Genomic DNA, 22,963 nt, shown 5'->3' on the forward strand with positions numbered 1-22,963 from the left:
ACAAACCAGCTAGTTATATATGCAATACCATGATGCCTGACCACCCGAGCTACTTACATTATACATGCAACGCCATGATGCTTAAACAACTAACGGAACGGCTTTGACTAGTTGCAAAACTAACTAAACACCAGTGAAACAGCAGTGAATTATCTTGTGCAGGCATGCAATGGCCTAACCTAGTATTTCGATTGCATAAAGGTCAGCCAAATGTCATACAAAAGAAACAACCATAGATGTAGAGAACAGTTAGGTGGAAGACCATGAAAAACCATTAAAGTACCATCGATCAGCATCCATAATAATGGGGCCAATCAAGGAAACCCGATTAAAAATCCTTCGTAGGAACCCACAAAGAGCAAACTGAACCTTGCTTTTTGTAAGCACCAAGTTCTGATATGAAGCCTAAAGCTTCATATCATTAGTTTCATCAAAAGTTTCAGTTTTATGATTCTAAAATGCATTTATCTTAAGATCAAGTTCTGCTACTGCTCTCCTCACTCATTCTCTCCCCAGGACATCTGGCGATCTTCCTTTAACTGATACTGTTGTACTTCTCCATAAGCCGTGCCAAATCTTCATCGAACTCCTTTTCAAGCTTCACATCTTCCTCATACCGCTGTTTCTTTAATTCAGCCTTCCGATCTTCTAGATCTTTGAGAAGTTTGTCCCGTTCTTCAGCAAAGTTGTCCATGTCCTTTTGCTGAGACAATATCAACGAAGTACCCTGCTTGATCCTATTTCATGGAAAAAAAAGACAGAAGAGAAGGGGTAAACACAAGAAATGTAACTAATTATGGCAACGAATCCGGGCAGTAAGAAACCAAGTAAAACACAGGGAGAAAATAACACTTTCATTTCTCAATACAGTAACACAATACAACTACAGACAACATATTTAGCTCAAGTTCTAGCAGTTGGCCTCATTGATATAAGCTGCATCCCACAATGACACAGTTAAAAAGGCTTACAAGCTCAGTCGGAAAAGCTTACACAAGATGCAACTCGTACAGAATACAATTAAGAACCAATGGAGGGAGATGATAACTAAATACCGACTAAAACTTAGCAAGGAAAACCAGTAACACGATTTAAATATGAAATCAGTCTACAACATGACAAGCAGACAAACCCAAGGGCTAAATATTTCACAAAATACAAAATTGTTACCATACACCTCATGGTTAACATCCACACAAGCCAAAAGGTCCAACAAGTGGTAGCTTACTAACATCACCAATCATGCAGAAACTGTTACAATACCCTCGTTAAACTTGAACTGAATCTCACCATATTTTTTTAAGGAACAGAAAAGAACATGTGCATAACATGAGTATCGCTGTTCACATACTATTTGCATTTTACCTGGATTGACGATCCGCGGCTGAAGGATTTTCCATATAGATCTTCATCTTTTCTCGTTTTTCTTGTTGCATTTTCTCAAAGTTCTCCTCCATCTCATTGCGGGCTTCTTGAATACGCCTGAAATGCTCTTGATAAAATTCCTCCTGGTAGTCCATCTAAAGAAAGATAAATTTCCCAACCTCAGTTAAAAATGCACCCAATAGCTTTTCTTTAATAAAAAATATCACTATCAGCAATTAGAAAAATGAAGCTGACCACTACAGATGTGACAAACAAGATGTGACAACTGAAGATACCGAATGTAAATGAATTGTGCAGTAGAGACTAACATAAACTTGCACAGAGTTCCAAACAGTCTTTACAATATTTGCCTATCTATTATAAAGGATTGGTGATTACCGCCTCTTTGGTTTGCTCGTGGTGCATCTTGGTCCTCTGTCGCACTATGCGATTATCTTCCAGGGTCTTGCGCAATCTCACAGTCAAGGCATCAAACGACTCTTCAAGTGCTTTTGAATGTTTCTTCTCCTTCACAGCTTTGTTCTTGTAAAAGTTGAGGAGATGATTGTCCTCGTTCATCTGCTTCATTGGGTTAACTACCATCTCCTCGTATGATCTCATCTCAAACTTGAGTTTGGATTTGCCTAGCCAGTCAAATATAAGAAAAATATACTTACTATAGAAGAGGAAAATGAGGAAACGGGTACTCTTAACACAAGAAATTGGACAAAATAGTGGACCTTGAGAATGCTGATTAAATCTATCAATATCTCCTTTATCTGCCATATAACCATACAGCAGGCGCTGGCCGCCAGGGAGAAACAGCTTCGGTCGACGATCCCAAGCTTCACGGTTCGTTCCTCCTTCCTCAAAATGCTTGCTTAATCGCTCAGCCTCCAAATAACCAACAGCTGAGGCCTCAAAGATGAGGACACTCATACCTCGATGCCCTTGCGGGCCATATGAGTGTCGTGATCTTACTGCTGCATAATTATTGAAGTACTCCAGAAGCTCAGCATTCCCCATCCCAATCCACTGAAAATGCAATATTAAGTAAAAGGTAAGGCACAAGAAAGTAAGAAACAAACAGACAAAGAAAGAATTGATCAAGGGGCGGGAGGCCGTTTTCCCATTGGAAGCTACATTTGTCACTCAAAAAATAAAGGGTGCAATATCCAATAGCATATAAAAGAAAATTTACCTTTCCATTATCATCCTTGTCTAATTGTGTGTTCATAATCATTACCATTGGCGGCCATACTATTTCCCTGTCACGTACAGCGGTTTCATTTAGACCCTTCCACTTTCCAAAAGCTTCTCCAGCAGGGATTACAGATGTTCCCCTCCTACGCAGCTCCTCATCCAACAGTTTAGCAAGTACCCTGTGGGCCTTAGCCCTTCTTTTGCCTTTAGTTTTCGCATGGGTCATCAGGGGCTGCAGTCCCCTATACCAGTCAATTGCACCAGGACCGCCATGACATGCTGGGCAATGCCACTGCCTATCAGGTTCACTGATTTCCTCTACCTTCAAGCCATCTAAGGTTTCAAAGAAGCCCTTAAGTAATGTACTTTTCTTCAGAGTCTCATGACTCTTTTGGCTTTCATCAGAGTCATATTCATCTGAGTCGTAAATATCTTCGTTATTAAAATCCTCTTCATCACCACTTTTCTCATCATCCTGCTCGTCCTCCTTGTCATCTGTAGGGTTGAGACCGGGTACATTATCCGCTTTTACGACCTGAGACGGTTCACTGCGCCACTGCCACCCATTCTCAAGAGGAGGAGGTATAACAGCTGGTTGATCATAATGGTGCCCATACTCTTTAGAAGAAGATTGATTCCAGCCTCTGCCAGCAGGTGCAAAGGTATTGGCCAAACCCTTTCCTGCCCATGCATTAACATGCTGCTTATTTCCTGGCCAGGCATTGGAAGGCCCCTTAGCCCCTGTCCGGGGATTGCCTGATACTTTCGCACTGGAGTTCTGAATCCCCCCATTTCCAACAAGTCTATTTCTGGGCTTTCTAGCTACCTCCTCCCAGCCTCCATCCTGTTCAGAATCTAGACTTACGGCTGACATACTATCAGCCACCTGATCAGCCCAGCGATCAGAAACTTGAGCGACATTTTTTCCCTTAGCTAATTCAGCTGAACCAGCAGTAGGCAGCTTCGCACCAGAACCTCCCCCTATTCTTGAACTCATAGTTCCTGACGCAAAAGTTGTTTAAAACCTATCATAAAAAACATGTCAAATGACAGAAAGTCTCTACTTTCATCAAATGTCTATTTACAGAAAAGTCTGGCACACCCTGCATACATTTAGCATGACAAGAACAATAACATAAACAAAAACCTGAAATGTTCAAATTCTATACCTAACAACACTATCACAATCGAAGCACAATAATCCGCATACACAGATTACTCGCTGTTTTGATGATCCATGCCTATAAAAAATGTTCTACAAAAAAATACACTTGACAACCTTCTAACAATCTGCACCCTAAAATTATATAGGTATTAAACCCCTAACAAATCTACACTCTAAACCTTCTAATCATTAAAACATCTACATAAACAACTAATAGACAGTAAAATGCACAGAAGTACACATAACTTACACTTAAAACCCCTCGCATCCCAAAAACCAAGTACAAATAACAGAAACAAATAAGATAACATACAGAAACATAACACGGATTTAATCAAAACATTGAACAATTCTATATAGTTGTATGCATACATTTAACACCCAAAAAGAACAATCACAACAACAAAAAACACAAAAACACCTTACAGCATAAAAACCCTAACAAGTATGTGCTCTAAATCATTTTAATCAACAGAACATCAATATAACCAAATAATAAACACTAAAAAGACATATGTATCCATAATTAAGCTTAAGACCCTTAAGAAAAGGCAGACAATGTATGAAAACATAATAACACAGATGTAACACAAACAATAGAAAAGCCTAGATGTTGTATACACACATTTAACACACAAAAACACCAATAGCACCAACAAAAACCATAAAAAACGTAAAACGCCTTACAGTATTTAGACCGAGATAGATACAAACCCTGGATTGTTTTAATCAGTAAAAAATGTTTACAAACAACTAAAAACATGAAAGACACAAATGTACACATATTTAATCTTAAAACCCTTAAGAACAATAGTTCAAATGCCTGAAAAAATAAGATCGCATACGGAAACATAATCGATGTACCGATAGACAAGTTTAGATGTATATATACATTTGAGCCTTTTACACAAAAAAACAATCATACCAACAAAAACTGTATAAACACATAAAAACACCTTACAGTATTTAAATCCTAACAGATATAAACCCTGGATCAGCTTAATAAACAAAACATGTGTATAAACAACTATTAAACACGACAAACACAAATTTACACATAAATTAAGCTTGGAACTTTGAAAATGTCTAAATAAATAATTCAACTGTCAAAAAAAGTAAGACGTACGAAAACATAATATAAACCGAAAAAAAAGACAAATATAGATGTCCTAGATACACATTAGACATAAATAAACAACTGCTAAACAAATTTTATACAAACACATAATAGTATTAAAACCCTAACAGATATAACCCTGGATCATTTTAATCAAGAAAAAATGTGTATAAACAATTAATAAACACTATAACACAAATGCAGACATCAATTAAGCTTAAAACCCTTGGAAAAACACAAAAAATGTTCAAATGCCAAAAAAAAATATTTACGAAAACATAACAGATAAACCAACAAATGGACAAATCTAGGTGTTATATATACATTGAACAAGAAAAAACCGCGCCAGCAAATTCTATTACAAATACATTACAGAATTAAATCCTAGCAGATACAAACCTTGGATCATTTTAATCAACAAAACATGTGTATACACAACTAATAAACACAGTAACCACACAAGTATATCTAAATCAAGCTTAAAACCCTTATAACGACAAAAGAATAGTCCAAATGCCAAAAAAAGTGAATAATATACAAAAACACATCACAGATAATAAACGTTAGACAAGTCTAGATGATGTATATATACAATTGAGTGACACACAAAAGCAACAATATCACCAATTAAAAAACATAAAAACACCTTACAGTATTAAAACCCTTACAGATTTAAAGGGTGGATCATTTTAATCAACAAAAGATATGTCTAATCAACTAATAAACACGATAAATGCAAATGTACACACAAATTAAGCTTTGGACCTTTGAACAGTAAAAAAATTGATCCAAAAAATATACATGAAAACAAACACAGACGATAGGAAAAAACAATAGACAGTTTAGATGTTGTATATGCACAATTGACACACAAAAACAACCATTTCACCAATTAAAACACCTAAAAACACCTTACAGTATTAAAACCCTAACAGATATAAACCGTAGATCATTTTAATCAACAAAACATATGTAAAATCAACTAATAAATGCGATAAACACAAATGCAGAAAAAAATAAGATAAAATACCAAAACATAACACAGACTATACAAAAAAAACAATAGACAATTAGAGATGTTGTATTACAACAATATAACCAATTAAAACTCTTTACGGTATTAAAACCCTTACTGATATAAACCGTTAATCATTTTTATCAACAAAACAAACGTATAATCAACTAATAAACACCATAAACACAAATGTACACATAAATTACGCTTAAAACCCTTGACACAAAAAAATTGTTCCCATGCCCAAAGAAAATTGTTCAAATATTGAAAGAATAAGATAATATACGAAAACATAACACAGAGTCACAGACTATACAAAAAAACAATAGACAAGTTTTCAGATGTTGTATATACACAACTGACACATAACACAACGATATCACAATTAAAAACACCTTACAGTATAAAACCCTAACTTATATAAACCCTAGAACATTTTAATCAACAAAACAAGTATATAAACAACAAATAAACACTAAAAACACAAATGTACACATAAATTAAGCTTCAAAGCACTAAAAATCACAAAAAACAAGCACAAATACCGATAAAAACAAGCAAAAACATCATATATACAAAGAGATACATCAAACGAAGCATTAAAACAAGATCGCAAAGAGAAAATCGAGCGATTAGAGTGAGAAATATACCTGATTGCGATCGAGAGAGATGAAACGGAGCTTTTGGCGAGGGTTTTGTGTGTGTATTGTATGTATATGAGAGAGAGAGAGAGAGAGAGAGAGAGAGAGAGAGAGATGGGGTGAAATAAGTGTGACTGTTGAGTGAAAATAAGGAGAGTGGGTTGAAATCTTAGAAGACTCCGGATTCAAGAATTTTATTAAATTGGGTCTATAATCTTTTCAAATCCGGTGGGACCCGTTCATTTTATTTTCATTTCATATGGTGAAAATTATGTTTTGTTTTTCTTTAAATTGGAAATATTTCTATTATAAGAATTGTTTTGGGAATATAAATTTGTTCCTTTTTTTCATTTTCTTCACCCTTTTTAATACGGAGAGCTCGGAAATATCGAGGATAATACAATAAAGGATTTGAAACCCACTTCAAAGAGAAAATTAAAAAAGAAAATGTTTTGGAGCTACATCAAGAACGAGACCCAAAATAAAATGATACACTTAAATTATATGCCATAAATCTGATATACTCTCTCACAATAGTAGAGTTTCAAAGGAGCTAAATGCCAGCTCTGCAATTAGATTCTATAATATTATTATGAGAAAAAATACGATGTTGAGTAATAATTGAAGAAAACATGTAGCAATATCTTTACTTAGGGCCTAAGGTACCTTCGAAAAAAATATATTATCAGAGTCATAATTTAACTTTGCCTGAATTTAAAAATAAAGTGTGTTTCTTATTAATGGCTTGGAGCTATAATTTTATCAATTATATTTTGGCTTTATTAAAAATTATTGTGTTGCTAAAAAATATGATAAAAATAAATGCGGTTATGAAAATTAGATGGTTATTTGGAAATATTTTTGATATGCACATATTTTGAAGTTAATTTTTTTTTACAAAAAAATAACAATTTTATGGTGAAACAACAATTACTTCCAACAAAAATTAAAAAGTACTGTAACTTTTTACATGGTGAAATATATTTTCTCTAGTATCAGCTATGTTAGATATATTTGAGATGTCGTGTCTAATATGATTCATGTTTAGTTTTCAAATCTTAACAAACAGGACATATCAGGACATATTAGGACTTACTGAAATCAGGACTTACTGGAAGTCAAAACTTAATATCAGAACTTAAGGTCATATCAGAACTTAAGTGCGGGAAGACTTACAGTTAGGGAAGGAAGCTGATTTACAGGAGAAGATCGAGACTAAAACAAAAGAAGATATGCATGGAAATAGTTAGAAGACTGGAAGACTTGTAGAAGATATCTGATTGATATATTTTAGGAGACAGAATTATATTTCATATCAATTAGAAGTTATCTTGTAACTGTGTACTATATAAACACAGACTTAGGGTTTACACTATATGTGTTATCATTATCGAGAAGATTATACATTGTAACCTAACAGCTCTTAGTGATATTTGTTCATCACTGAGAGGGGACAACAGTTCATATTGTAACAGAGTTTATTTAATATATTTGATATTTGTTACATACTTGTGTTAAATCGATTTGATTGTATAAACACTGTATTCAACCCCCTTTTACAGTGTTGTGTGACCTAACAATTTGTATCAGAGCTTATCTGTTAACACACATACAGTAAAGATCCAAACAATCATGTCTGAAGAAACACAAACTCCAACCAAGCCCACCAAAACTCAAAATACTTAAACCCACAGTCGATATGAGATTATTAGGGTTTCCATACTGAGACCTTCTGAGTATCCCATATGAAAAGTGAAGATGGCTATGTTTCTGGAAGGTATAGATCCAGAATACCTTGACATAATTAATAAAGGACCACATAAGCCAACCAAGCTCTATGTTGTAGTTGTTGATCAACCAGCAACGACCATACCAAAGGAGAAAGATGAGTATACAGCTGAAGACATCTCATCTATTGCCAAGGATGCAAGGGTAAGGCATTTGTTGTATAGTGTCATTGATAATGTTATGTCAAACATGATAATTCATTGCAAGACTGCAAAGGAGATATGGGATGTTTTGGAAACAATGTGACAGGGAACTGATGCAATCAAGAAGAACAGGAAGACTATACTCACTCAAGAGTATGAGCACTTTGACTCAAAAGCTGATGAGTCGTTAACTGATTTATATGACAGGTTTGCCAAACTCTTGAATGATCTGTCACTGGTAAACAAGGAATATGATCTTGAAGATTCAAATCTAAAATTCCTTTTAGCTCTTCCTGAAAGTTGGGATTTGAAGTCTACTTCCATAAGAGACAACTATGACCTTATTGAAACTACTCTTGATGAAATTTATGGTATGCTCAAGTCTCATGAACTTGAGATAGATCAAAGGAACAAGAGGCATGGAAGAAAGTCAAGGATAGTTGCTCTTAAAGCTGAGGAGGAATCTCCTAAAGTTGTTGCCTCAAAGAGGGGCAAAGGAAAGGCTCTCATCATAAAGTCTGATTCAGAGTCATCATATTCTGATGATGATTCAGAAACTGAAAGTTTACCTGAAATGGATGTTGATAAAGAGATGATGAAATTGTGTGCTCTTATGGTGAAGAGTATCACAAAGATAGCCTACAATAAATTCAGAAAAGGCAAGAAGTTTTCCAGGAAAACTGAAAGTTCTGATAAGAAAGGATTCAGAAAGTCTGAAGGTAAAGGAAAGTATGACAGATGAGACAACTCAAATGTCAAATGCTACAATTGTGGTGAAAGAGGTCACATATCTCCTGACTGCAAGAAAGGAAAAAGTGACAAAGGCAAGACACTTGTCACAAAGAAAAAAAACCGGACAGACACTTCAGATTCTGAACATGAGGTGAACTATGCCTTGATGGCAAATGCTGATAGCAGTCCTGAAACTGCTGAATTGAAGGTACCTCAAATAACTTATGCCTTTTTATACTGATGATATTACTGAGTTGAGATTATATCTTAAAACCATGTTCATTAGTTATAGAGATCAGACTTTAACATGCGAAAAATTAACATCTAAAAATCTTGCTTATAAAAAGAGAAATGATTATTTAGAAAAGAAGTTAGTTTTTCTTCATCAAACTAAGAAAAAAAGATGATGTTTTGTATGTTAGAGATGAAGTGTTAAAATTGAATGAATCTCTAAAAGCTGACTTAGAAAAGGAAATAGAGATTATCAGAACTTGGACTAACTCTGGCAGATCAACTCAGAATTTATTAAGTACTGGAAACTGGAAAGAGGGCTTAGGTTATGGAGATGATAAAAGTGAAAAAGGAACTGAACAAATTGAGTCAATGGTTGTTAAACAGACTGCTAAGCCAAAGGTAAATCCTGTTAAGTTTGTAGCAAAAACTGTAAATTCTGATTCTGAAAATATGAAAGAATCTAGGACAGAAGTCAAAGAAAAATCAACTTCTGGCAAATTAAAACAAGATAAATCAACTGAAGTATACATAGGCTTAATGACAAAGAAGCAGCTTAAACATAAGCTGAAAGAGATTAGGAATGTCAACGAGGTAAAGGAAACTAGGAAAAATAGGAATGGAAAGGAAGGTGTGAATAAAAGCAATAATTATATGCTTGTTCTTAATGCTCCTATAAAGAAATGTTATAACTGTGGAAACTCTAACCATCTTGCTTCTTTTTGCAGGAAAAATAAAGATATAAACTATTTATCTCCTAAATCATGAGTTAAAAGTCAGTCTATTTGGTTTAAGCCACAAAATCCTTGTTTTCATTGTGGTAGTTTATGGCATTCCATTTATACTTGTAAGGAATATCATAGTTTGTACTATGATTATTATCAAATAAAACCTTCTTTGAAGAAAGTTAGTATTATTCCTTCTAGTGTAAAGTCTGATGCAATTTCTGATATAAATTATACTAAACAACATGTTAGCATAAACTCTGAAACTAAATCCGCTGCAAATGCTAACAAACTTAAAAAGACCAAAGAATCCAAGCAAGTCTGGGTCCTTAAAACTAACCAATAGTGGTCTTTGTGATTGCAGGGCAACAGGAAAAACATCCTAGTTCTGGACAGTGGATGTTCAGGACATATGACTGGAAATAAAGTCCTGCTATCAGACTTTGTGGAGAAAGCTGGCCCGGGAGTTTCTTATGGAGATGGCAACATGGGAAAAACTCTGGGATATGGCAATATCAATCTTGGGAATGTCATCATTGAAACAGTAGCTCTTATTTCAGGACTTAAACACAATCTGCTAAGTGTGAGTCAAATCTGTGACAGAGGTTATCATGTGAATTTCTTTGAAGAACACTGTGAAGTTGTAAGCAATTCTACAGGCAAAGTGGTTCTGAAAGGTTACAGGCATGGTAACATTTATGAAGCCAGACTTTCAACAAGTTCTGATGGTTCTGCAATCTGTCTGTTGAGTAGAGCGTCAATTGAAGAAAGCTGGAATTGGCACAAAAGACTCTCTCATTTAAATTTTAACAACATAAATGAGCTTGTAAGGAAAGATCTTGTGAGAGAACTGCCAAAATCAGTATTTACTCCTTATGACCTTTGTGATTCATGTCAAAAGGCAAAACAAAGAAAATCTTCATTGAAGAGCAAAACTGAATCTTCAATTCTTGAGCCTTATCACCTACTGCATGTTGATCTATTTGGTCCAGTCAATGTCATGTTTATTGCAAAGAAGAAATATGATATGGTTACAGTGGATGAGTTCACAAGATACACTTGGGTGTATTTCTTGCACAAGAAGAATGAATCTGCATCTACTCTAACTGATCATGTCAAACAGCTGGATAAATTGGTCAAAGATTCTGTTAAAATAATAAGAAGTGATAATGGCACTGAGTTCAAGAATTCAATCATGGAAGAGTTTTGCAAAGAGCATGGAATCAAACAGGAATTTTCTGCACCTGGAACTCCACAACAAAATAGAGTTGTAGAAAGAAAGAGCAGGACTCTCATTGAAGCTGCACGAACTATGCTTGATGAAGCAAAGCTACGAACATACTTTTGGGCTAAAGCTGTGCAGACTGCTTGTTTTACACAGAATGCTACACTCATAAACAAGCATGAAAAAACACCATATGAGATGGTGAAGAAAAAGAAGCCAAATCTGAAATACTTTCATGTATTTGGTTGCAAATATTTTGTTCTTAAGACTCATCCTGAACAGCTGTCAAAATTTGATCTAAAAGCTGATGAAGGAATTTTTGTTGGATATCCACTTTCCACAAAAGCCTTCAGAGTCTACAATTTAAGAACAAGGGTTGTCATGGAATCTATCAATATATCTTTTGATGATAAGAAGATTACTGGACTTGAAGATTTCAATGATCATGATCAGCTAAGATTTGAAAATGAAGATTTAAATTCTGATTTTGTAAATTCTGATGGTTTAAATCCTGATCCTGTAAGTTCTGACGGGTTAAATTTTGATGTCATTGAAACCGTGTTAACTACTCCAAGGGAAAATGCACATGTCCAGGGGGAGCAAGCTGAAGTTCCTACCACAACTCAAAACTCTCAAGAAGCATCAGAACCTGTCACTGGCTCTTCAAGTTCTGATTCATCAAGTTCTGATGAGCCAAGTTCTGATAATTCTAAAAACTCCGATTCTTCAAATCCTGAAGGATCCAACTCAAATTCTGAAGTCTCAGAGAGCATAACTACAGGAGGAGCATCAGAAAATGATGATGGAGACAACATGGATCATGGGGGAGGATCCAGTTCTAGAGAATAACTTCCATCTTCAAGGAAGTGGACTAAAGCACATACACCTGACTTAATAATTGGAGATCCTGAAGCAGGTGTCAGAACTAGAACAACAACCTCAAATGAATGTCTCTATCATTCTTTTCTATCTCAGACTGAACCAAAGAAAGTGGAAGAAGCTCTTCAAGATGCTGATTGGGTGCTAGCAATGCAGGAAGAGTTGAATGAATTTGAAAGAAATAAAGTCTGGACTCTAGTGCCAAGACCAAAGAACAGATCCATTGTTGGCACAAAATGGGTGTTCAGAAACAAAACTGACAGTGATGGCATAATTACAAGAAACAAAGCAAGGCTGGTTGCTAAAGGCTACTCTCAACAGGAGGGTACTAATTATAATGAAAGATTTGCACCAGTTGCTAGATTAGAAGCCATAAGAATCTTTTTGGATTATGTTGTTCACAAAAAGTTTAAAGTCTTTCAAATGGATATGAAAAGTGCTTTTCTCAATGAAGAATTGGAAGAAGAGGTCTATGTTGAACAACCTCCAGGATTTGAAGACTCAAAATTTCTAAATCATGTCTACAGATTAAACAAAGCACTTTATGGCCTTAAGCAAGCTCCAAGAGCATGGTATGAGACTTTAGCTCAATTCTTTCTGGAAAGTGGATTTCACAAAGGTACAATTGATAAAACATTGTTCTACCTCAACCATGGAAAGGACTTACTTTTGGTACAGATATATGTTGATGATATCATATTTGATTCTACAAATGCCAAACTCTGTGAAAGGTTTGCAAAGCTAATGCAGTCAAGATATCAAATGAGTATGATGAGACAACTTAGTTATTTTTTGGGACTTCAAGTCAAGCAAAACGAAGAAGGTACTTTTATCTGTCAATCCAAGTACACCAGAAATTTACTCAAGAAATTTGGAATGCAAGACAGTTAAATTGCATCTACTCTCATGGCCACTACAACCAAGTTAGATAAAGATACTGGTTCATCAGTAGATATTACTAACTACAGATGTATGATTGGCTCTTTACTCTATTTAACTGCAAGTAGACCTGATATCATGTATGCTACCTGTCTTTGTGCAAGATTTCAGGCTGATCCAAGAGAACCTCATCTAATAGTTGTGAAAAGAATTTTCAAGTACCTCAAGGGTACAACTGATCTACGATTTTGGTATCCTAGAGAATCATATTTTAAGCTAATAGGTTACTCAGATGCAGATTTTGCATGATACAAAATAGAGAGGAAAAGCACTAGTGGAAGCTGCCAATTTCTTGGAGGCAGATTGGTTTCTTGGTTTAGCAAGAAACAGAAATCAATTTCCACATCAACTGCAGAAGCAGAATATATTGCTGCAGGAAACTGTTGTGCACAGATTCTTTGGATGAAGAATCAGTTACTGGACTATGGGTTATAATTTTTCTAAAATACCTATTTACTGTGATAATTAAAGTGCTATTGCTATGACAGGTAATCCAGTTCAACACTCAATGACAAAGCACATCAGCATTAGGTAACATTTCATAAGGGAACATGTGATGGAAGGTACAATTGAATTGCATTTTGTTCCAACAGATCAACAACTAGCAGATATTTTCATAAAACCACTATGTGAAGCTACTTTTACAAGACTGATAAATGAACTTGGAATGGTTTCAGGTTCTTTCTCAAAATCTGCTTATTTTTTATTCTCATGCATCAGACTTTATGATCAGTGTTTACGGATTGTCTTATCTTCATGTAATCTGTGCTTAAATTGTAATACATTAAATGTTGATTGTTATATGATGTGGATCTTTATACTCTGATAGTGTTTTGAATGTTCTGTGACAATTCAATCCAATGAGGATACATGTGTTAGATGTTGACCTAGTAGTCTGTAACATACTAGAAATCCCATGTTTGAATTAGTTGTTTATATGGAAACTCATTAACACAAGCAAATTCTGATCTTGAGCTTAGTCAAATTTACTTTATGTATCTTATTACTAAGTCACAAACTAGATTCTTGCTTCTTATCCAGTCAAATTCTGATGTCAGTAAATCTTAAGGATGAACCACATGCTTGATAAGCCTCACTTATCTGAAGAAAAGAAAAGAAAATTGAAGTCAGGTACTCCTTTGAGAATTAGAGTAAATATGTGGAAGGGAAGACCCAAGTGCATTGCTGGTATTAAGTAATATGCATTAGAAAAGCAAATAAATTTTTCTTGGTGACTTTTCACATTCTCTGATTACTGGAGAAATACTCTGATAATAGCATAAATTCTGATAGCAGTTGTGACTCACTTACACTGAGAAGCCACTGTAAAAAGGAATTTCAAAAGATGCATAAAATGAGCACAAACAGTTGAGGTGGACTCTTGAATAAATTTATTTTATAGTAGACTTCATTATTAATGATAGATTTTAAGCAATTTTTTTAGTTATGCCTTATTTCTAAGATGTACTGAAGATTATCAGACTTTAATCTTTATCTAATATTTTGCTAAATGCACACACTATCACTCCATATGAATGATGAAAATTACTGTGGTGATTAAGTTGTTTTTGACAAACAGTTAAGTGTCATTTACATAAATTGTGAGGACAAGTTTTGATGATTAAACTCTGAAGAAACAAATCAGTATTTGTATGAAGAATCACAGAAACAGACATTCACTTTTTGAGTACATTAGCCATGTTCTGATGACCGTTAAATTCTGATATTAGTCAAGTTCTGATGCAAATCCTAATGGAAACTCTGATGCTTACGTGGCATTATTTATTTACTTGACTTATTTGTGGTAAATACTGAAATGGTCATATTTAATCAGTAAATAATTAGGTGAGATAAAAACAGTCATAATCATTGAGTAAGTGGGAAGCGTGTTTTCCTTGAAAAACTGCATGTGCACATTAATTACTGCTTAGTTCTTGTGCCCACTAACTCCTGCTTTAACTTTTTACTGACTGTTCACATGTTGCCAGGTGTAAATTGTCTGTCATGCTTCAAAAAATATAACTGTTATCACATGGGCCGTATAAATAAGAGAGTTACAAGATTTTCTAATCTTTTACCTACTTTTCTTATTCTCTCATCTCTCTTATTTTCTCTCACCCACTAATATTCTCAGAAGTTGTTTTTCATACAGGCATTTTATCAAACACCTTGCAAACATTTTTTTTTCTCATTTGATTTTTCACAGAAATGGCACCAAAAGACTGTTTTCAATGGAGCTAAGTTTGTTCCCAACAACTACTTGGTTATTCTTAGTAAGGGTGAAGCTCCATCAAAACTTCACTTTATTCAGGATTTCCTTGTTAACTCTGAGATTGGGTATGCTTTGACCCAACCAGAAGCCATATCTGGAACTCAAGTGCTGGAGTTTTGGAGAAGTGGCATGTATGATGATGGTGGTGCTCATGGGTCCCCAAGTATTATCTTTTCAACAGGGGAGGATGAGCATGTTGTGACTCTGGCTATAGTTCGACAGTCTTTACATTTGCCAGAAAACTGTGTCTACAGTTCAACAGTTGAGGAGCCAACCCTTCAGCAGATGATGGCTAGTTTGGGCTATGAAAAGACACTGGCAAATATGGGTCAATTGAAGAGACCTCACATAAGGAAGGAATAGAGTTTCTTCTTTAACTGCATCATAAAGGCCTTTGCCAACAAATGCTCTAATTTTGATGCAATCCCAATTCTCAGTCAACAAATCGGGTATGCTCTTATTAATCAAACTCATTTTGATTATGCAAGTGCTATTTTATGCTTTATTAGGGATAGGATGACAGAAGATAGAAATAGAGTTTACTTTGCTAGATTCTGTCAGCTTATTTATAATTTTTGTTGCTCTAATGCACCCCAACTAGCAAGTGAGTTAATTGAACCATTTAAACTTGCTAAGAAAGCCTTTATTGACTTATTATCTACTGATAATAAGAAGACTATTTTGAGACCCCTCCGGATTCCTACTTCTGTCAAATAGTTTTTGGTAAATTCTGATTCAACCACATATTCTACCATATATCCTGATGTACAGCCATCCCAACCTCCATCAGCACCTACACAACAAACCATCTCTCAACCTCAACCAACTCAACCTACCATCAGAACTTACTTTCAACCATCAACTCAATCCTCACAACAACAACCATCAGCACATACCATCAGACCTTCATCTTCCAAGCCTAAGAGGGCAAAGTCTGTTCCTCAACCTCCACAAAAGAGAAGAAAGATGATTCTCATGGATGAATCTGATAGTGAAGAGGAACAAGTACAGGTTCATGCATCAGAACCTGTGACTGTTGAAGCTGAAACTGTGGTTTTTCAGAAAGAAACAGAAGCTGAAGGGTCAACCCAACAGATAAATGTTGAAGCTCAAAGTTCTGATACTTTGAAGAGGAAGAGAACTGCTAGTTCTGATGCTCAAGCAACTCCTTCCTTATCAAGGAGATTGAAGAAAATGAGGGCAAAAAGGCACATGGTTAAACCTCCATCAGAAGATATTGAAGAAGCTGAGGAAGGAAGCTTTGCCATCTCCAATTCAAGCTCAAGACACTGCTCAAGATACTGTGCCCACCCCCCTGTCTCTCCAATAAAAGCAACAGATGATGCTGAAGAACAAGCAACAAGTTCTGAAATAGATATTCACAATCTGAATATTCCTACTGTTCTTTATTTGGAAGCTCTTACAGTAGCTCAGACATCTCCAACTCATTCTCCAATCTTAAATGCTGAGATACCATCCACACCAATTCTTGATCAGGAACCTGAAGATCAGAATTTAGAAAAGGTAGTTCCAAAATCTCCCATTGCCTCACATACACTTGTCTTATCAGAGAATGATGAGTCTTCTTCCAGTACTGGAGACAGTGTCTTTGTTGATACTCCAGCTCCCATTTTGGGAAAGGAAGCATTGGTTAAGAAGTTTGTTGAGCAAGCTGCACATGTTTCTTGGGAAGAAACTCACAGGGGAGTTGAGTGGACCAAGAAGTGGAATGAAACTGATTTCATTCCAAACTCTAAAGTTCTGAAAGAGCACATTGCCAAGGCTGATGAACTGATGACAAGTTCTGATTTCAAGACTCAACTTAAAGTCACAACTCTAACTACCAAAAGCCTTCAAGGTCTACACTCTGAAACTCAGGCAAAGGTTGATAAACTACAAAAATCAGCTAATAAGCTAGATATGCAGATCAAGCTTGACAAGACAATGATTATCAGACCTACTCTTGAGAAGGTTGAAGCAATTGAGAAGATTCAAGAGAAGCAACAGGCCCAAATTGTTGAGGTTCTACAAAATCAAGCCTCTTAGAAAGCTCAATTAGATGAGATCCAATCTTCAGTTGAACTTCTTCTCTCTCTCCTACTACCTGATGATGCCAAAAAGAGGGAGAAGATAGTTAAGTCCAAATGCTCTAATGATCAAATACTGAAGAAGAAAGATGATGAAGCTGATGACCAGGGAAACCCTAGCAAAGGTAGAGGACAAGTTCAAGGTAAAGATCACAGTAACAAGGTTTCTTCTAGGAAACTAATTACTGATGCAAGTAGATCTTCTATTCAAAAGAAGACAAGTTCTGAAGCTGCTAAAACTCAAAATCCGATAGCAAGTGCTGATACTCAAAATCTGATATCAAGTTCTGATAAGCAAAGTCTGATGACAAAGCCTAATGTTCTGATACAAGGTAGAAGTCAAGACTCTCAAAAGTTTATGCAAACTCTGAAGCTCAAGGGAAAGCAGACTACTGTCTGCTACAAAGATCCCAAGATTCAGACACTTGATGAGGAAATTGCTAGAAGATTATTTCTGAAACATAATCCTGGAATGGATTTGGAAAATCTCAAAGAGGAAGAAGCTAGATTTAAAGCTGAAAAGATAAATCTAAAACCAAAAGCTTCTGTTGCAAAGAAACCTTTAAGGCCTAAGGTAAAAGGCATTGTGATCAAGGAGAAGTCACATACTGAGGCATCAAAGCCCAAAACAAGATCACAATCTGAGATTGATCCCAAAGAAAAAGGGGAAGGGAAAAGTTGATGAACCAACAAAGCCACAAGAGATGAAAATTCCTAAAATTCTGATAAAACCTGTGTGCAAACTGGTTCAAGTTACTGATGATATTCTTGCTGAAGATGAAGATGTTCAAACTCTGAAAAGAAGGAAGATTTCTGAAGAATCCAAGACAACCTCTAACAAGGCTCAAGTTGTTCAGAGTGAAGAATCTCAAGCTACAACAGAAACAGCAAGTTCTGATAAAGTCATCAAGACATCAACCTCTGACAGTGCTCAAGTTGATGTAGACAATATGGAAGTAGCTGATAAAAAGAAACTTCTGTGGAAAAATGTCAAACCATCATATCCAAAGAAAATCCAATTGTTGTCTACTTTCATGACTATTGGGTTAAATGCTAGAGAACCAAGAGACAGGGCTGGGCTAGGTTCTGATGAAGCAAAGATCAAGACAGGAGTTGAAGTTGCTACAAGAGATCCATTTCTATTGACTGACAAACCTCTTGAAGATGTTACACAAAAACACCTTGATAAGGTTACCTCTGTTCAAGTGGTACTGGATGCTCATGACAAGCACAATGTCAAGGAAAATCTGATTCTATTTCTTGAAGATGGAAGGACATATCAAATGTCTGAATCAAATGTGCTAAACAAATCACTGAAAGAACTTCAATTCTTTCATTACCTTTTAGAGGTAAAGTTTGATATTACCAGGAGATGGTCAAATTTCATATTGAAGACCATCAGAGATAAAGCAAGAATTTTTGGTTCAAAAGTTACAGAATTTATTCCTAGTATTGTTGAAGATGATGGAAGTGAAACTCCAATGAAGAAGGATTCTGCTAAGCTTGAAGTGTTACTGAATGAGAAATGTTTGTGCTACAATGAAGATTCTTCTCATCCTAGGGTAATAAGACTGAATGATGGTTTAGAAAGAAACCATATCTCTGCTTTAAGGACTGCAATCTACTAGATTGGGAGTCAAGATGAAGATATGAAGCAAGTTAAATCTACAATGTCTCAAGTCCTGAGGATTAAAGAAGAAAAACTGATATCAAGCTTTGTCAAGAATCATTATGGATTCACTGACAAAAAAAAAGAATCATTATGGATTCAGATTGACTCAGTGAGATTGGTAAAAGCTACAAGGACTGTAAGTTGTAGTTAGTTATCTAGTTAAACTCTTATTTGCATTTGTACTTAAAATGTTTTTGACATCATCAAATCTATTAACTTTTATATTTTGCATAATTTACAAGTTGGGGGAGTTTGTTAGATATATTTGAGATGTCATATCCAATTGTTGATTTTAATTGTCAATGAATGTGGTGTAGTGTATTTAATTATAATTTTAAATAATTAATTGGAATAATAACATTCGGGTGTATTCATTTGTATTTTGAAAAGTCTTTCAAAATATGAAGGTATTTAATAAAAATTAAGAGAAAAGTCTTTCAAAATATGTGTGTTTTTAATGTTGATTAAAAAAATTAATTAGATGATGATGGTATTTAATTTAAAATTTTGTAAATACATATGCTCTAAATTTTAAAAAATATATATCATCTTTTAATGATATTCAAAGCTCATTTTTTTATTATTATTTGATATAATGATGAATTATGATGGAATTGTCGGTGTACCTTAAGTCTTATGACATCTTATCAAAATTCATGAGATTTTTTTACGATTTTTAGAAAATTTTATCTTATTAATCAAGGCTCAACGAATTTTTTATCAAATTCATGAAAATCCATCATTTTACAAAATTGAACATAACTTTTTTTATATTATGAATGTCGTATTTTATGATGCGATAAAATTACCTAAATGCCTTATTTTGAGTCCACACGACCAAATATATTCAATATCAAAACAAATGCCCCTAAAGCCCAGTTAATACCATAGACGAAATGTTGTATTAAGTGATTGAACACGAAATTCGAAGTATTGCACCACATAATACTCAGTCACTAGTTCATCACAAATATTACACCGCATAACAATTCTCAATCACCAAACAAGGTAGTTATAGTTAAATAAGGTTATGGGAGACGATAATTGTAGTATTATTAAGGTGTTGTTGGATGAATTTCATTTCCTAAATCATAATAATTATTGTTCATTTTCTAGAAATATTTTATGATAGAACCAGTTTTCGGCCTATAAGACTTCGTCTCCAAATTTCGCTTCGGCCCGCAAAGAGAAGAATGTGAGGGATTGTCCCCTCGATTCACCTCCGGTGTAATAATAAGTTAACCGGTTTCAGAGAGTAAATTATAATACGGGATAGTTTGAGTCTATGATATTGTGTGTGATATTCGATGAATATCATCGTGTATGTTAGGAATATATGTGCATTAGTTTGATGATATGTTTAACAAAACACTTAAGTAGAAATTCAGTGTCTGTAGCCTCAACGGATAAGACCACTTTGGCTATCCGTTGATGGTGTAGCTTTACTTAGAAATAAGTCTAGTGTTGTAGCATATTTCAGTCTCTGTATTTAAGATGTAATTCTTAGAAGTTGAGAGAAACTATGAGTCATGTTGACTACTAGAAGATATGCAGATAGGAAGGCCAATTGTAAATATTTCATGCCTTGTAATTTTGTATAAATGAAGTGGTATCAACGGATGACTTAAAGACCTTCAACGGATGAGAAGCTAAGCTTCAACGGATGTCTCTAAAGCTTCAACGGATAACATCCTTCAACGGATGAGTGTATCAACGGATGAAAGCTTCAACGGATGTTCTGTTGATTAACCGTTGATAAGTGGTAGTTGTACCTACAAACAGAGGCACGTGGGTGAACAGAGATAACTGAAATGTGGCAGCCTAATTTCAGGAACATCAGAAAAAGCAGCCGTTCTACTCTAGTATAAAGAGACATTAAGTCAACAAAGTACTGGAGTGAACTGGAGAAGAAACAAGTGGAGATCTTACTTTATTATTTTATATATCCTTGTCTTCACTTGTAAACTTTGTAATATATAAACCAAGTAGTAGCTAGTAATTAGATGAGAATTTTTCCAGAGCTGTTTAGAAAAATCTTGAGAGAAAAATTATCTAGTTTGTACTAGGATGCAGCTGTGATCAAATTCTTAGATCACAGAATTTCTGAAATACCATCTCTGGTGGAACAACAAATCCACCAGAAAAGTTTTTAAAGGTTTATTGTGTTCTTTACATTTGTGTTTGAATATATATCTGTCTGTATCAGCTTAAAGCAATTCACACACTTGTTCATCTTGAACACACAGTCTTTATAAACTGCTCAAAACTTGAAAAAGTTTTGAGATTTACATTCAACCCCCTTCTGTAAATCTCATTGTTAGTTCTCTAGAAATAACAATTGGTATCAGAGCAGGCTCTTGACAAACAAAGAGTTTAAAGATCTTGGAATCTAACAAAGATGAGTAAGAAGGATATTGGAGTAAAAATCTCAGTTCTTGACAGAGACAGTTATCACCACTGGAAGGTGAAAATGCACCTTCATCTACTCTCCCAAGATGAAGGTTATGTAAACTGTATTGAGAATGGTCCTCACATTCCCCACAAAGTAGCCACAGTTGCTACGGCCACAATTGCTGTTGGTCAATCCATTCCAAAACCTAGAGCAGAATGGACAATGGAAGACACAGAAGAAGTCCACAAGGATAAGAAGGCTATGAACATTTTGTTTAATGGTCTTGACAAGGATATGTTTGATAATGTGATAAATTGCTCAACTGCCAAAGAGGTTTGGGACACAGTTCAGCTGTTGTGTGAAGGTACAGAACAAGTAAAAGAGAACAAGATGCAGCTTCTCATTCAACAGTATGAGTATTTTCATTTTGAAGAAAATGAATCTTTAAATGACACATTTAACAGATTCCAAAAGCTGTTGAATGGATTGAAGCTGTATGGTAGAGTGTACCAGGTGAAGGATTCAAATCTTAAATTCTTAAGATCCTTGCCAAAGGAATGGAAACCCATGACTGTCTCCTTAAGAAACTCTCAGGATTATAAGGACTTCACTCTTGAAAGATTATATGGAATCTTGAAGACTTATGAACTAGAGTTGGAACAGGATGAGGTATTGGAGAAGGGGAGAAAGAAAGGAAGTTCAGTTGCATTGGTAGCTGAAAATGAGAGGGAATGCAGACAAGAAACTGTGAGATCTACATCAAACTCCAAAGATGGTACAAGATATCAGGAATCAAGCAAAGGAAAAGAGCAAGTTGCTGAGAATGAAGACAACTCCAGTCAAGATGACTCTGATAGTGTTGATGAGCATCTTGCATTTCTGTCCAGGAGATTTGTAAAGATGAAGTTTAAGAAAAACACTAGAGCCACTAAACCTCATAAGAACATGGTGGACAAATCAAAGTTCAAGTGTTTCAATTGTGGTATAAGTGGACACTTTGCAAGTGAGTGCAGAAAGCCAACTTCTGAAAAGAAGAAATTTGACCAAGTAGATTACAAGAAGAAATATTTTGATCTGCTCAAGCAAAAGGAAAGGGCTTTCATTACTCAAGAAAAAGATTGGGCAGCTGATGGAGAGGAAGAGAATGAAGATGTGGAGTATGTCAACTTAGCTCTCATGGCTGATTCTGAGGAAAATGAAGTTAGTTCATCAAGCAATCAGGTAACAACTCAGGTAATCACTACTGATGTAACACAACTTACTAAAGAAGAGTGCAATGATGCTTTTAATGACATGTCTAATGAATTGTATCATTTGCGTGTGTCTCTTAAGTCTCTTGCTAAAGAAAATAGTAGGATTAAAGAGAACAATC

General features: G+C 35.1%; 1 protein-coding gene across 2 annotated transcripts; it reads right to left on the reverse strand.

Moving 5' to 3' along the window:
- Positions 1 to 237: 237 nt before the first annotated feature.
- On the reverse strand, positions 238 to 6,641 carry LOC141689411 (protein SUPPRESSOR OF GENE SILENCING 3). 2 transcript variants are annotated; one of them, XM_074493691.1, is made up of 6 exons: positions 6,516 to 6,641; positions 2,567 to 3,593; positions 2,106 to 2,400; positions 1,765 to 2,009; positions 1,366 to 1,520; positions 238 to 737 (listed from the first exon to the last, which is right to left on the reverse strand). In XM_074493691.1, the coding sequence occupies exons 2-6, from the start codon at positions 3,563 to 3,565 to the stop codon at positions 536 to 538; spliced, it is 1,896 nt and encodes a 631-aa protein (XP_074349792.1). In that variant the 5' UTR covers positions 3,566 to 3,593; positions 6,516 to 6,641; the 3' UTR covers positions 238 to 535. The 2 variants fall into 2 exon arrangements, with proteins under 2 accessions (XP_074349792.1, XP_074349793.1); XM_074493692.1 differs by having other exon boundaries at positions 2,567 to 3,570; positions 6,516 to 6,631.
- Positions 6,642 to 22,963: the final 16,322 nt, after the last annotated feature.

The sequence above is a fragment of the Apium graveolens genome, chromosome 10, assembly GCF_009905375.1.
Source record: "Apium graveolens cultivar Ventura chromosome 10, ASM990537v1, whole genome shotgun sequence".
Taxonomy (NCBI): domain Eukaryota; kingdom Viridiplantae; phylum Streptophyta; class Magnoliopsida; order Apiales; family Apiaceae; genus Apium; species Apium graveolens.